We start from the raw sequence: 16,032 nt of genomic DNA on the forward strand, positions 1-16,032 counted from the left end.
AATGACCTCCAAAGGCCTTGCTTGGCTCAGATGTTAACCAATAAGACAGGATGATATATCTGACCATCCCTACTGGTTGTAACCCTCTATCATCTGTCCAGTGATTGCTATTTTATGACATGGCTTAGTGGCTTCTGGTGCACTCTGAGGTCATGGGCGGCTCCTGGGAGGGACCAGCTGTCTTCCCCTTACCTGGCTCCTCCTCCAGGGGTCAGCCCTGAAGCTGCACCGCCCTTGAGGAGGCCATCACTCCCCCCTTCTCACCCTGTTCTGGGGGAGGGCTCAGGCCTGGCTCTGCTCCAGGATAAACTTTCACAAGGCAAGAGATAACATCAAGTCAAGGTGAAAAACAGGGCAGCCCTTATAAAGGTCTCCTTGTACCCTAGAGTTGCCACAGCAATTCCCACGCCACAGCTCTGCATCCTGCCTGCTGGTACCTGGCCGTCATGTGGGAGCTGCTGGCTCTTCTGCTGCTCATGCTAGTCTATTTCTTTCAGTCCAAGGCAAAGCACCCTGGTGCCAAGTACCCCAAGAGCCTCCCGTCCCTGCCCCTGGTGGGCAGTTTGCCATTCCTCCCCAGACATGGCCATCTGCATGTCAATCTATTCAAGCTGCAGGAGAAATACGGCCCCATCTATTCCTTTCGTATGGGCACCAAGACCACAGTGATCGTCGGCAACCACCAGCTGGCCAAGGAGGTGCTGGTAAAGAAAGGCAAGGAGTTCAGCGGCCGGCCCCGGGTGGTGAGCAGTGCCCTTCCCCCCTCCTCCTCCCCCCTCCCCCAGGGCTGTGCGGTTCAGCAGCTGGCCCCGGGTGGTGAGCAGTGCCCCTCCCCCACCCCGTCCCCAGGGCTGTGCGGTTCTGCAGCCAGGCCATGCCTGGGATGATTCTCCCCCAGTCCCTAGCTCCAACAACCTGGAACTCTTCCAAAAACAAGGAGAGGGGAGCGACCCCCCTCAGATCCTACCCAGCCTCTAAGCTGGGAAGGAGGGATTAAAGGGAGGGCCCCCTTCCTGGGCTGCCCAGGAGGCGGCGTGGGGTGGCAGTGGGCACAGGGGCCTGCTGGGTCAAGGAGAGCTCACCCCATTCTCCTCGCCGCAGCCTTCCCTCCCTCACCGAGAAGGTGTATAATAAAGCACACGGCCCAGGCCCGGTGCAGCAGGCTCAAGAGACAGCCGGTATTAACAGAAAATGGAAAAAAAAAAGTTTTCTTCATGGAAAATGGGGCAGCAACTGCCGTCCTCCAGGGGGAAATGCTGGGGAGAAGGCGGCTGGCTCCCGGAGGACTGGGAGGACTGGGGTCGCAGCTCCCTGGAGCTGCCGCACCGCGCCGGCTCACAGCAGGGTGGCCCACTGGGTGTTTTGGGGCTGCTGCTCCCCCTGCTGGGAGAGGAGGGTGCTCACCGTGTGGAGACTGCCAACGCCCCCACCCCAGCAGGGCCCCACCTCTCACCAGACCACCGCTTCACTTGTTTCTCCCTGGACCATTGGCCAGGTCTGCTGGCTGAGGTGCCTGACTTGTTCCCCCCTCGGCTGGGTTTCTCTCCAGGGCAGAAAGGATGGGGGAGGCATCAGGTGGGGCTTGGAGGTCAGGGTTTGGGAGAGGGAGGCTTTGGACCCTTGTGCTTTTTGGCGTTTTTGGAGTGTGCCTCTGGCAGGAGGCAGCCTAGCCCAAGTCCAGATGGGACCCTCTCCAGATGTGGGCTTACGGTTGGGCGTACAGCTGGTTGCAGAAAGCTAAGCCTGCGTGAGCTGCACTGGGCCATTAGCGCCCCCAGAGGGCCCAGGGAAAGGCTGAGATCTGGGCAGTCCTCAGTCTCTGCAGAAACCCACAAGGTCCCTGCCTCAGAGAGCTTATCCTATCTCCTGAACCCAGATTTCTTTCCTTCTCCTGATGGAATCGGGAGCAGCGGGCCGGTTCGGGAGCTCTGGGGAGAGGATAGCGGGGAGGGGAGGATTGTGCTCTCGACAGCCCTGCCTGCTCTCCAAAGGCGACTCTGGACATCCTCTCGGACAACCAAAAGGGCATTGCCTTTGCTGACTACGGCGCCCACTGGCAGCTGCATCGGAAGCTGGTGCTGGGCACCTTTGCCCTGTTCAGGGAAGGCGACCAGAAGCTGGAGAAGATCAGTGAGTGCTGGGCTGGCCCTGGATCCCACAGGGGCTGCTGTGGGGAGGTGAAGGCTGGGGACCGGGAGGATCAGCCGCTGACGGCTCGGTCCAGGCTCTTCTTGGCTGCTGCTGCCATCTAGTGGCCACCTGTCATCCGTCCCCCGCCCTGGCAGAGAAGGTGAGGGTGCAGCGCTGACTCACTCCCCACCTCATGCCCCCTGTCTGCCATCAGTATGTCGGGAAGTCAGTGTATTCTGTGACTTGCTGGCCGCCCACGATGGACAGACCATCGATTTGACCGCGTCCCTCTTCACGGCGATAACCAACATCATCTGCTTGATCTGCTTCAAGACCTCCTACAAGAAGGGGGACCCTGAGCTGCAGGTCATCCAGCACTACAATGAAGGCATCCTCAACACTCTGGACAAGGACTGTTTGGTGGACATCTTCCCCTGGCTGAAGGTGAGGAGGCCGCGCGGCCGCACCTCCGGGTCCCAGCAGACCCTGACCGTGTTCCCGGCCCCCTCCCTTTGACCGCCCAGCTCCAGGGCCACCTTTCTTCTGAACACCTCAGCCACAGGGTCGTCTGCCCCCTCTGCCTTGTACAACCACTGCCACTTCTCCACGTAAACAGACCTAGCCATTTAATCACGCATCTTGATGCTCACGCTAATGTAAGGTAATTTTATAAATACCGGGTATACCAAGAATTTCACGGGCATCACTGGATTCCCCTTGGAGGGTGAGCAAACAGGCTCAGCAAGGTTAAAGCATCTGCCTAAGGCTCCAGACCCAAACCAGTGTTTGCCCCTAAGGGCGATAAGAGTTGGTGTTTATTGAATGGGGAAGGAGAAATGGCCACCGCTCTCTGCTCCTTTGTCTGGAACTGTCCCAGGTGACCCCATTCTGTTCTCCGGCCTGCTTTCCATTTCGGCTGAAGATCAAGGTTGGAGCGGAGCTCTCCAGGGGCAGAAAGCTAGGATCGACCTGCAGGAGGGATTCTGGCAGCTGGAGAAGCAAAGCGGAAGACAAGGGGACTTCACATTTCTTTTTACTCCCCAGATTTTTCCCAATAAAACGCTGGAAATGATGAGGAAGTACGTGAGAATGCGAGACAATGTGCTGAAGAAAGTATTTGAAAGTTACAAGGTAGGCGATGGAGGAGAGGAGGCTATGAGTTAGGATGAAGGTGTCTTAAGAGCAGGGTTGGAGTCTATTTTGGACACTGTAGGATCTCCATAGTAGGTACACAAGAAAAAACTGAATGAATGAAAGGGACGGGGAAAGCGATGAACTGAGAAAGATACTTAGAAGGGACTCGTGCAATCCCCCAATTTAAAGAGGGCCCTGGGAGCCGGCGCCGCGGCTTAATAGGCTAATCCTTCACCTTGCGGCGCCAGCACACCAGGTTCTAGTCCCGGTCGGGGCGCCGGATTCTGTCCCGGTTGCCCCTCTTCCAGGCCAGCTCTCTGCTGTGGCCAGGGAGTGCAGTGGAGGATGGCCCAAGTGCTTGGGCCCTGCACCCCATGGGAGACCAGGAGAAGCACCTGGCTCCTGCCATCGGATCAGCGCAGTGCGCCGGCTGCAGCGCGCTGGCCGTGGCGGCCATTGGAGGGTGAACCAATGGCAAAAGGAAGACCTTTCTCTCTGTCTCTCTCTCTTTCACTGTCCACTCTGCCTGTCCAAAAATAAATAAATACATAAATAAATAAAATAAAGAGGGCCCTGGGGCAGGAGGCCAGCCTAGCAGGTAGGATGATACCAGTTATGATGTCACGTCCTGCACTGGGGTGCCCCGGGTTGATACTCAGCTCCAGCTTCCTAATGTGGACCCTGGGGACGCAGCAGTGATGGCTCGAGTAAGTGGGTTCCTGCCACCAATGTGGGAGACCAGCCCCAGGCTTCAGCCCCCACCCCCAGGCATTGTGGGCTTTTGGGGAGTGGAGCAGTGAATAGGATTCTGTCTCTGTCTCTCAAGTGAATACATTTTAAAAAATTTAAAAAAAAAATTTAAAGAGGGCCCAGTGCTGGCTCCTACCTCCACAAGTTCATGGGCTCTGGGCAGCCCCATCCGAGCAGGAGCCGTATTATCTGCAGTCTGGGACAGGACTCCTTCCTCCTCACTGCCTCCCAACCTTACCCAACCCAGGAGAAGTTCAACAGCAACTCTATCACCAACATGCTGGACATACTGATACAAGCCAAGATGAACTCAGACAATAACAATGCCAGCCAGGACCAGGACTCCGAGATACTCTCAGACAAATACATTTTCGCCACCATAGCGGACATCTTTGGGGCCGGGGTGGAGACCACCACCTCTGTGGTGAAATGGACCGTGGCCTTCCTGCTGCACAACCCACAGGTGAGCTGCTCTCCACTCCTGTCTGCCCAGGCAGCCCGGCCTCTGGTCCCAGGGAAGGGGAAAGGCAACAGCCTTAGGCCTTCTGCAGAACACGGGGCCTGGCCTGCCCCATCGCCGGGGCCGTGGTGGCCTCGCGTCCCAGAGTGGAGCCGCGCCGCCTCTAGAAGCAGGGCCTGGGCTGCAGGGCCACCGCCGGGAACGCTCTGGGCAGGCTCTTTGGACGTGACAGCAGAGTTCTCCTAAGCACATGATTCTCCCGGCACACTGGTCACGCGCACCCTGCTCTGGCCCTCAGCTGAAGAAGAAGATCCATGAGGAGATTGACCAGAAAGTGGGATTCAGCCGCAAACCGAGCATCAGCGACCGGAACCAACTCCTGCTGCTGGAGGCCACCATCCGGGAAGTGCTGCGCATCAGGCCCGTGGCCCCGATGCTCATCCCCCACAAGGCCACCACCGACTCCAGGTGTGCCTCCCCGCCACCCCTTGCCCAGCGACATCCAGCCCTTCACACTCCCTCCCTGAGCCTGCTGGTCAACCGACGGTCAGTCAACCACTGACTGCTGCCAATCATCCCACCCCTCGCCCTACTGTTCAATGCACTCTCCACCCACTGACACCCATGGGCTCCTCCTCACTTCCCTCAGAAGCTGCCTGCTGCCCTTGGAGACAGGTGGCATGGCATGAAAGCCCCAGCATGCTATGTTTGTACCCAGCGCAATAGCCCCAGGCACACGGCCACCTGCCCTGACAGACACGAGTGTGCATGTGTACAGGGGCCAACACATGAGCCTTGTCTGGGCTCAGACTGGAGCTGCAGAAGCTGGGGAAGGGAGCCATGGGAATGAGGGCATAAAGGGCTGCTTGGCCTCAGGTGGGCAACGTGGGGCGGGGCGGAGCGGGAACAGGGCGCCTCTCCTTTCCCTGTCCGAGCAGCATCGGCGAGTTTGCGGTGGACAAGGGCACCCAGGTCATCATCAATCTGTGGGCCCTGCATCACAATGAGAAAGAGTGGTCCCGCCCGGACCAGTTCATGCCTGGTAAGTCCTGTCCTGCTCCCTGGGCCACACGTCCAGCGCCCCAGCCCCTCTGCTGAGCTTGCTGATCGAACTCTTGGTTCCAACTTCCTGGACCCAGATTCTGCAGCTGGGCCCCTCACCAATTCCAACCACCTACAAATGCAAACTTAGCCCTCTGAGAAGCGCTAGGTATGTCTCTTATTCAGCCTTCCCTCTCCATGTGCATGGCGGTGGCGTTTCCACCTGGTGCTATGATGTGGCTTCCTTCCCATCCTTCCTGAGTATTTCATTTCCTCTGTGTCAGTAAGGACTGCCCGAGAGCAGGACTGCAGGCTGGGGTTCGTGGGCAGGCTGCATGTCCCCCCGGCCCTTTGCTGATGCCTCCCGTTCGCCCACAGAGCGCTTCTTGGATCCGACAAGGAGCCAGCTCATCTCACCATCGTTAAGCTACCTGCCCTTCGGAGCCGGGCCCCGTTCCTGCGTGGGTGAGATTCTGGCCCGCCAGGAGCTCTTCCTATTCATGGCCTGGTTGCTGCAGAAGTTCGACTTGGAGGTGCCAGACGATGGACAGCTGCCCTCCTTGGAGGGCAGCCCCAAGGTGGTCTTTCTGATCGACCCTTTCAAAGTAAAGATCAGGGTGCGCCAGGCCTGGAGGGAAGCCCAGGCTGAGCGCAGCACCTAGAGTCTGTCCCTAACCACCCCCCTCACCCTTTGTGGACCCCAGTACAGAATCAGAGGTGCTGCTCCCCTCTCCCCCGCCCCGTTCTTCCTTCCTCCCAGTCCCCTCGGCCGCCTTGGCCAGCCTGGAGCATTGGTAGCGACGCGTATAAACCCAACCAAGTCTCTGAGCAGCACGTTCCTTCATTCATTTGCTCACTCATACTTCCAACAGATGTTCTACTGCGTACCTACACCGTGCCCGGGACACTCAAGCTCCCTGTCTCAGGGAGCTCGCTCTCCAGTGAGGGCTGTCAGATTCACAAATAAGAATTTCAGAGACTCCCAAAAGCTCTCAGTAACCTGGGTGATGTGAATGTGAATGGCAGGTGGCTACTGTGAACAAGGGGTCCGCGCGGATGGGTGAGGACCCCAGGGAGCCGCAGGGGAAGGGGCTCGAGGTGGGAGGGGCCAGCACGGCCAGAGCTGGGCCCTGGAGGAGAGGGCGGCAGGAGTTCAGGTTTGTATCCCAAGCGTGACAGGAAGTCACTGGGGGTGGGGGTCTCAACACGTGAGCAGAATGATGTGCTTCGTGTTTTTAAAAGACCACAGAGTTGCTGCGTGGAGAGTGGTCTGGACAGGGGCGACGGTGGGAGCGCAGAGCACAGGGAGAAGGCGCTGGCCCAGGACGGAGAGGGACTGCTGGCTTAGACCGTGGTGTCAGCAGGGCCAGCAGGCAGAATGAGTTTATATTTTCAAAGTTTATATTTTGAAAGTGGAGTGACAGAGCTTGTCTGCTTTCATCCAAGCAAACGGCACTGCCTGTACCTCCCAGGTCTGCCTGAGGCAAGGAGTGTGTAACCCACAGTCGCAACTCTGCCCTGGTCCTCAGAGACAGAAATGCCCCTTTTCCCCCATCCTCCCCCGGGGCTGGACCCGGCTAGGAACGGGCTTCTGCAGCTGCCTATTGTGGCAGCGCCTGGGTTCTGCCCCTTCTCCCGGGTCAAAACCTCAGGGAGTCTGCAGGGAAAGTCAGGCCGGGCTCCTTTAAACCTCGCAGTCAGCGTCTTCACAGCTCTGCGCTGGTTAGCCTGCGACTGACGCATGAAACTGACCCCTGCCCTTCAGCCTGCAGAGGGGCCCAGCCTCAGCTCCCTGGCGCCAGCCAGACCAGGGTCTGATCAAACAACCCAGGCCCCCTCTGACTAGAGAGAAGGTTCTGGAAGGGCCAGTAGGGCAAGGCTGAGATCCGCCTGGCTGTTTTTCAGAGAGAAGAAATCAAAGGAGCCCCTACAGAGGGAGAGGGGTGAGGTTTTCTTCCTTCATAACAGCTCTACCAATCCAGTGCCGTGACTGCTATAGTCCCCCTACTCTGTCTCCACCTTCACCAGCCAGTGAGCCGAGACCTTGCCGGAAAGCCGGGATGAGATGTGGGGTGGACATTGCTGCGCCCTGGCCCCTGGGCCACAAGCTGCTGCCACCACAGTGAGCCCCCACCCACCCATCACGACTCCGCTGGCTGTAGGGCTGGAGCCCAGAACGTTGAGGCATTTAGTAGACTGGTGATGAACAGATAAACAGCAGGAGGCCTGTGTTCTCTGTGGAAGCAGAGATTAGCTGCGATGGAAAACAGCCAGTCTCCAGGCCAATGAGAGAATAACAGGGCCTCTGTGGGGTGCACAGCAGGGGGTGCGCCCTGCCCTGACTCCCACAGCCCCTTCTGGGGTCCCACGAAAGGGCTCTCAGGGCGTTTGCTGGGGAGACAAACTTCCTCAAGCAGTGTCCTTTCAGAAAATGACCTCATGAACTGACTCCTGCCCGGGAGGCCCTCTCCTCCACTGACCCGAACCACTAGCCCAAGCTCCCTCGGGACTAGGAACTGGCTGGGAACGTCCTCCTCCAAGCTGGGGCTACAGTCCCCTGGCGCTGTCACTCACAGAACGAGTGCCCAGGGACCATCTGCTTGGCCTTGTACCTGAGTGTTCTCAGCGGTAACAGAGGGCTCGAGCGGATGAGGAAGCAGCACCAACCACACACCATGGGCCCTGAGGACCAGAAATCGAGGTTAACCCAACGAGGTGTTGGGTGTTGCTGATACTGGCTCTATCATCATCACTTTATCATCCAATTCCTTCTCTGAGGGTTTCAGGCAAACCTCCCGAAAGCCACCGCAGGCTCGGGACGGCAGTGGGTGTGTGCACACGGGTCCTTCCTCAGCACAGGTCTTCCCACCCTCCCAGCTCCAGAGGCCCTGCAGTGCCCACTCAGCCCTGCCCCCCACAGCCAGGGCAGGTGACAGCCGGGAAGCAGGTGGGAGCCCAGAGACAAACCCTTCTCGCGGCTGCAGCACACAGGGTGGGTGTGATGGCTTCCAGCGGGGCTGCGTTCTGGAGACTTCTTGGTGATAAAAAGATGGAATGGAAGGAGAATTAGACTATGGTGAGGGACAGTTCACACAGTGAGCAGAAATGTCCCAGGACACAGAAATCCTCTTCTCACAAACACTAGAAGCTCTGTTTTACTTCCTCTGACGAAGTGCAGAACACTCTTCCAAGGGAAAGATCCAAAGAGCCAAACAGCTTTAACTGAAGCTTGCAGTGTCTCCAAAGGGATATGGCCTCCTTGGAGAAGTGAACTGGGTCTAGGGACCTGGAACAGGCACCACACCTCCCCCTGAACACAATCCAGCATGGGGAGGGGGTCTCAGATGCAAGCTGACGGACTAAGGGGAGGTGCAGTTGGAGGGGCTCCCAAGGACACGGGGTCCTCACCCGCTTCCGCCACCGGCACTCCTTGCTCCCAACACTTTCCCTGGGCCCCTCTTGTCTCTCAGAAGACACAGGTTCTTCTCCTGCCTTCTGAACACCATCTCACCTTAGCTGCATGGCCTTTGGGGCCGGGACGATCTGGCTTCAGGCCCTGGCCCTGCCACTTACCAGCTCAGGGACCAGTTAGTTACCTCCTCCGGATGCCTCGCTCCTGCTCAGAAAGTGGAAACTGTTCGTCTATACCTGGAGAACTGTTTTAAGGCTAAGATAGGAAAATGTAGTGGAGACGCCTACAGTCAATAAAATAGGGCTTCCTTCATTTTACTGCCAGCTCGCCTCCCCAGCTTTCTCTCTCCCACCTTCCAGAGGCAGTCAGCTAAAGATCAACCTGCTCAGCCTTTCCCACACCACCTGCGCACTCCCCCGTTTCAGGCCTCCCATGCTTTTGTGTTTCTCAGCACCTGGCACACAGTAGGTACTCAATAAACTGCAGAATGACTGACGCCTAAGATTTCCTTTGTATCTTTCCTCACCTGGCAAGCTCAGTTTAGTTCCTCCAGGAAGCCTGCCCTGAACACCTAGTTGGGTTAAATTCTCCAGGACATCCAGTGGTGCATGGTGCTACAAGAGCTGAAGTGCCTTTCCTGCTCTCCAGACTGCTACCAGCTCTTTGTAAAGAGGAGCCAGGTCTAAGGCACCTCTGCATTTCTAATACTTTGCACAAGGTAAGTGCCTGACAAAGGCACAGCTCTTTAAAAATAATAATAATAATAGTAATAATAATGTATGCAAAGGCAGAACAAGAGAGAGACAAAGATTTTCCATCTGTTGGCTCACTTCCCAAATGACCCCAACAGCCAGATCTGGGCCAGGCTGAAGCCAGGAACCAGGAACTCAATCTAGGTTTCCCACATGGGTGGCAGGGGATCAAGCACTTGGGCCATTTTCTGCTGCCTTTCCATGCACATCAGCAGGGAGCTGGATCGGAAGTGGAGCAGCTGGGACTTGAACTGGCTCTTTGATATAATATGGAATGCTGCTGTTGTGGGCAGAGGCTTAACCTGCCATGCTACAATGCTGGCCCCTCTAGGGCTCAACTGAAGGTCACACACTCACTGGAACTGGAATCCCAAACAACTCCCACTCCTGAGAACAGAGGAAACTGGAGAATTGGGAATTTCTTGAAATTCTTGTACATCAAAACTACTACTTTGTGCTCTGGGTACTGGTACTGTCTCCACCTGAACAGAAACAGCCAATGCCATCGTTTTTAGAGAAATCAAGGAATTCAGAGATCCCAGGGCCCCGTTCAGAGAGTTCCTTTGGAACCCAGTGGCAAGAGCACATGCACAGCCTTGGCAACAGTCAGTTAAGAGTTGCAACATTTTGTTTTTGTGCCACTTAGACCTTAGCGTAGAGACAAGGATGACACCCTCAGTTCCTTCCTCTGGTTTTAAACAGAACAGTCCCTACATGCCAACATGGCTCCACTGGGGTTGCCTGGAAGAGCCCAGCAGTTTAGAAGGAAGGAGGCAGCAAGCATCCCTCTAGTCACCGAGGGGCCAGGACAGCATGCTCTGGCCCAGGGTCAAAGATGGGGTGCAGGCACATCTGACACTGGAATCTCAGAAACAACAGGGCTGACAGCTAGCAACCCTAGCGAGGGCCACATTGCTGCCACCACCCCAGGGACTCCATCCATTAGTGAGCAATCCATTTGGAGGAGGGGAGGCAGGAACCCCTTGCAGGATGCACATCACTGCTGGCAGGTGGTCCAAAGAGAGGTCGTGCAGGACAGAGGTGGCCTCTTCCTGTGCAGGAGAGCAGGTTCTTACGTCCCACGGTCTTCGGCTGACACCTGACTCCCAGTTCTAACAGGATTGTCTTAAGCATTGAGTACAATGCACAAAAGAAGTCTCATTGTCCCAGGGAACAATCAATCCCCCTAGTGCCGAAAACCAGCTTTGGGACTTCCTGCCTGGCATTTGAGACAACAAACATCCTTAGGAGTGAATCTGTGCCACTCACTTCTCCTCACCCTGCTGTCTTTCGCTCTATCATCTATCTATCGCTCTATCATCTATCTATTTATTTGAGGCAGAGAGAGACAGGGAGAAAGAGGGATCTTCCATCCACTGGTTCACTCACCAAATGGATGCTACAGCCAGGGCAGGGGCAGGCTGAAGCCAGGAGCCAGGAACTCCACCCGGGTCTCCTATGCAGTTGGCAGGGGCTCAACAACTTGGGCCATCTTCTGCTGCTTTCCCAGGCACGTCAGCAGGGAGCTGGATAGAAGTGGAGCAGCCGGGACTTAACACAGCACTCCTGTACAAGATGCTGGTGTTGCAAACAGCAGCTTAACCTGCTGCAGCACAACACCGGCCCCACCCCACCTTCTATTAGGCCACTATTTCCCACTTACACATTTTATCTTATTAACTGCAATGCAAGTTCTCCAGGGGCCTTGCGTTAGATACTTTTCACATTATCCTTACCATCCAGCATGGTACTGGGCACAAAGTGGGCAGATGAACACACAGTGTATCAAACTGAAGGCCAAGCACCCACCCACATTTCTGTTGCATCACTGAGACATCCCACTTTTAACTGTTGTGTTTCAGCTATGGGGTATCTGGCAAAACTTGCTTCTGCTGTTTCAGGTCTGATTTTAACCTGCTTGGAGAACTTGACAGAATATTCCAAATGCCAGAAACATGCCCTTGCCAGACAGAGCGCACGCGGGGAAAGTCCCCAGGACAAAGTGCGGACTCAGCGACAGCACCCAGTCTGCCCCCGGCCTCGCAGCTTCTGCTGGGCCCAGGATCCTCTCTTCAATGGCAACACAACACCACCAAGTCTGTGTGAAGATGAAAAAGTGCCTGGGATTTGGGATCCTGAGACGTGACTCGCTGAAGTCTAAGAAAGGAGAAAAAGGCACGAAGTACAGGCAGAAAAAAAGAGCAGGAGGTGTGGGGGGATTGACTTTTATTTGGGCTTCTCACAGTGGTCAGAGCCACTCTGTCTTCGGAACAGTCACAGCACAGGAAATGCGTCACCGAGACTGCCCAGAGGAGTCTGACCAGCTGAGTCTTATTGCTTAAAATACACGTATGCACAATAACTGACAAATGGTGATGGGCTTGCACAGGAATGTGTTAGCGTTTGCAAATCTCCCCACTGTAGCACCAAACCCTCCACCAACCCCTTTCTCTTCATTCACCTGGAAAACTGGACCCCGGCCTCCCAGGCCCCCTAGCTTGTCTTCAGTTCCCTATGTCCATCTCTCTCTCTCCTGGCAGGTGGCCTCCCAGGGCAGGTGCCAGGCCACGACTCAGGAATCAAGCCCAGCTCCTCGGGTCCAGTTTTCTTCTCACGGCTTTAGGGTGGGGTGGGGGGGCGCTGCAGTGGCTCCAACAGTCAGCACTCGGACCAGATCCCCACTCTTCTTGGGGAAAAGACCTCGTAAGGGTCAGAATTCTTCCATTTGATCAGTTAACTGAAGCAGGATTCATTTTGGTAAACCTTGTTCTCCTTTGAGACACTTCAGTGAGTTGTTCGGGATTCAACGTAAGGGTGGGGGGAAGGCATCTGAGGGCTGCGGCCACGCCTGCTGGGCCTCAGCTGGGGGAGGTAAGCCCTGTGGCACCGTGACGCCCACCAAAGCCTCAAGCCTAGGCTTGCCGCTCTAGGTCCCATCAGGAGTCTGTCGGAAACACCACTGTTGCCTTCTGTCCAAGTGGTCGTGGACACCTCCCAGGCGCTGAGTCAGAGGGCTGGGAGCGGCTGAGGAAAGCAGACAGGTTCAGAGCACGTTTCCATTTACAGGGGACAGGACACAGGCCTCGAGGGGCCACGGAGCAAAGTGTGCAAATTGCAGTGATGGGCAGAGTAAAACCTCTACCCTGAGCACAGAATCTCTGGCAAACACAGGGGCTGCCGTCGACAATGCTGCTGGATACACCGAGTACACAGTCAGACATGTGTTCAGTAAACAGTAAATGCGTAAAATAAATTACCTTGAGAGGGCCACGTCTGCTCCGGACGTGCAGCACACGGGAGCAGAATGGCTGCCATTCAAAGCATCTTCACAGGACTACAGGGCTCGGGGCTCACATACAACAGACAGACACACAGATCATCCAAAAAGTCATTGTGTATGGACTTCATTTTGTTCGACATGGATTTTGGTTTTGTGGAATCCAAACACAGATGTTCATTCACCTCACAGCCTTGGATTTGTCTGTTTCCGTGTGTATACATATATATGCATATATGTGTTTGTGTGTGTGTGTGTGTGTGTGTGTATATATATATATATATATATATATCCTTTCTTGCCATAACATCAATGCTTAGACTAAGTATCACTGTTTGAGAGTAGGGAAAGAACCAGACTCTTCATATGAACGCGGCTGGGCAGGGAATGTCGGTTTCGGCCGTCTGCTGTCTCTGCTCAGCTTACTGTCAAAGTTCAACCGGGCACCTGGAGCCAAGCAGCAGCAAGAGGGTGCTGCGGTCCTTCCGGACGCTGCCCTCCCCGCCCCCTGCCCCTCCGGCCACTCAGACTCTTTATGTCGGCTATAGGGAAAGGAGTCGTCACCCTACACAAAGTTGGGGGCAGGGACAGGGCGTGAAAACCACAGGTAACCAAGGTATTTCTCCTAAGTGGTCAGTTTAAAACAAAACAAAAAAACAAAACAAAACAAAACAAAACAAAAAACCCATTCAGAATCAAAGAGAAAATACCGCATGAGGCAGGGCTGCCCCTTCTCAGCACCCACCGCTTCCTCAGCCCGTCTGCTCACAAAGAACAGGGAGCCGTGAAAGCCGCCGACCCCGTGTGGGATGGAGGAGGGCACTGGTCCTGTGGGCACAGCCAGAGGGCAGAGATGCGGAAGCTGCACGTCCACCATGGCCAGGGCCTTGTGCTCACAGAGCTTCCAGAGACGGCCCAGTCTAAGTCTGCACAAAAAGTATCTCCTGGCTCTACTGCGGCTGGGCTCCCAGAAGGCCACTTTGGAAAGAGCCACAAACTTCCTTCTCCTAGGAGATAACTTGCCTGCCCACGGGTAGGCTTGTTTTCAGCTGGATTCTGTTTCTTTAAAAAAAAAAAAAAAGGAAGAGCAGGCAGGATTATCTTGCATACCAGTCTGCAGCCAGCCAAAGGCCCAGGGGAGGAAGCGTGGAGGATGCCCGGCAATGCGCCCATCATGTCACCTGGGATTTGAGAACAAGCCCCTCCCAACCTGCCCCCCCAGGACTAATCCAATCCCAGCTCTGCAGATGCTGGCAGCCACGGGTGGCAATCCTGGGGCACCTGTGAGCTTCCCTCTTTACCCAGTGCCCAGATGGGTTGCCTTTCCTGGCCTGGGACAGGGCAAAGTTCTCTTAGAGAAAAACCAGAGCACAGAAAGAATCCTCTCAGGGCACAGTCCCAGCCCCCTTCCTTGGGGGCTTTGAAAACGCACATCTCTCTGACCCAGACAGGTAGGTGAGACGAGACTTGAAAACGGGGTAGAGGACGACGGGGTGGGGTGAGAGGAATGAGTCACAGAACAGCTTCTCCGTCCTCCGCAGCACTGTGCTTGTGGGGAGAGGCACCACACCTCAAACTGTACCTGGAAATGTAGGAAAACGCAGGAGAGAAGGAAGAAAGAAAGAACAGCGAAGTGGCTGTGCCACTCTCTCGGAAAGTCGTTAATGCTTCTCTTGTGGTTCTCCCCTACCGTGGGTGCTTTGCCAAGTTCCTGGGTGGAGGCAGGGCCTGCTCTAGCTGGGGGAGCTGCTGCTCTGCGAGTTGGGAGAGTCCTGCTCATTGATGGTGTTCAGCAGCAGGCAGGCGGGCGGCCGTGGCAGGTGGGGGTGCCCAGGCTCGTGCGCCTGCTCCTCGGAGGGTTGGCAGAGCGCTTCCTCCTCGTCGCCAGGTGGCCGTACGTGACAGCTGTCACAGAAGTCCAGAGGCCCATCCAGAGCATCATCGATGAGTGTGCTGAACTCTTTGAGGTCATCGTCATGGTGGCCCCGGTTACACACACACACCTCGATGCCCGAGTCGCCCGTGAAGCGGCGGTGTCTGCCTGGTGTCTTGTCTTTGCTGTCGGGGAGTGCACTACCATGCTCAGAGCTGTCCTCTTTCAGCAGCTCCTCCTTACATTCTGAGTCCTTGTCCAGGAAGGCCACTGGGTCCAGCTCCCCAAGACCGGCCACAGAGCCGCTGGGCTCCACTTGAGAGGCTTTGGGAGCTGCTTGGTCAGCTGGCATGTCGGAGGGCTCAGGGTCAGCGATGCTTGGGGGTCTTGTGCTGCTTCTGCTGGGCCCGGACAAGGGGCTGCTCTGTGCCCCCTGGGAGCCCCTGGTGGGATCAGGGCCCGCAGGGCTGCCACCTGCAGGGCCGCACTGTGGAGGCAGCTGCTGCTGCTGTTGCAGCTGGAAGGCACTGTATGGTGGGGGAGGAGTTGGAGGTCGGTTCACCACTTCCTCATAAGGAGGTAGTAAATAGTTTGGCAAAAACCCTAAAATGGGGAGGTAGGGAGGAGAAATTACTACACTGGCAATTGTTCTTAGACAGGTTGCAAAGTTCACACCAAACACACGTAATATGCCTTCCCACTCCATCATGGCCGCGGCTCCTGGGTGTGGGCAGGGGAGAGGGCTCTGAGCAACTCTGCCGATAAAGAGGGCAGGCGGGGAGTTACCTGATCCTGCTTCTTGAAATCTGAGATCCCCTGAAGCTGCTTCATAAGCAAGGACTTCGGGACTGTCTGGGGCTAAGGCAGAGTGTCATGCAAATGCAGGGGACGGCCAAGAAATAACTTCTGCCCAGAATGGACCTGTTTCCACATGCACACTAAGTCTCATGTTTCCTGCTCAGACTGAGTCCTCCCTCTGTGTCCCATAGGCCTCAGGGTCAGGGACCTAACCCAAGACTTCCCGACCACTTTTTTATTTCCCCCACCCTTCTAGATGTGCTATGAACTTCCTCTGGGAGGTTAGCAATCTGTATTGCTCCTCATTCTATGAAGCAAGAAGTGGTCTGGAAAGACAAACAGATCAAGAGACCTAGGGTTATCAGTGACAGAGGAGGGGCCTTTGTCATTCAAGGCTTATTAATA

The 16,032-nt window shown here is 55.9% G+C and overlaps 2 protein-coding genes across 4 annotated transcripts in view; one reads left to right on the forward strand and one right to left on the reverse strand.

Moving 5' to 3' along the window:
* Positions 1–378: 378 nt before the first annotated feature.
* Positions 379–6,343, forward strand: CYP17A1 (cytochrome P450 family 17 subfamily A member 1). Its single transcript, XM_002718585.5, has 8 exons — positions 379–743; positions 1,992–2,130; positions 2,345–2,574; positions 3,175–3,261; positions 4,262–4,477; positions 4,773–4,942; positions 5,413–5,516; positions 5,894–6,343. Exons 1-8 carry the CDS (start codon positions 447–449, stop codon positions 6,175–6,177), a joined length of 1,527 nt encoding a protein of 508 aa, XP_002718631.1. The 5' UTR covers positions 379–446; the 3' UTR covers positions 6,178–6,343.
* A 5,545-nt stretch (positions 6,344–11,888) lies between these two features.
* The window catches only part of WBP1L (WW domain binding protein 1 like), a 71,586-nt gene continuing 67,442 nt past the window's right edge, over positions 11,889–16,032 (reverse strand). For all 3 annotated transcript variants that reach the window (XM_002718584.5, XM_051823543.2, XM_051823544.2), the window contains exon 4: positions 11,889–15,432. In XM_002718584.5, the coding sequence (XP_002718630.3) occupies positions 14,690–15,432 (743 nt within the window). In that variant the 3' untranslated portion in view covers positions 11,889–14,689. The remainder of the gene's footprint in view (positions 15,433–16,032) is intronic.

Source organism: Oryctolagus cuniculus, chromosome 15 (genome assembly GCF_964237555.1).
Source record: "Oryctolagus cuniculus chromosome 15, mOryCun1.1, whole genome shotgun sequence".
NCBI classification, from domain to species: domain Eukaryota; kingdom Metazoa; phylum Chordata; class Mammalia; order Lagomorpha; family Leporidae; genus Oryctolagus; species Oryctolagus cuniculus.

Bases quoted from the DNA above. Each gene is read 5' to 3' on its own strand.
- CYP17A1 (XM_002718585.5), top strand. From the start codon at position 447: ATGTGGGAGCTGCTGGCTCTTCTGCTGCTCATGCTAGTCTATTTCTTT. The intron at 2,131-2,344 runs GTGAGTGCTGGG...GTCTGCCATCAG, and splicing joins CCAGAAGCTGGAGAAGATCA to TATGTCGGGAAGTCAGTGTA. The intron at 2,575-3,174 runs GTGAGGAGGCCG...TTTACTCCCCAG, and splicing joins ACATCTTCCCCTGGCTGAAG to ATTTTTCCCAATAAAACGCT.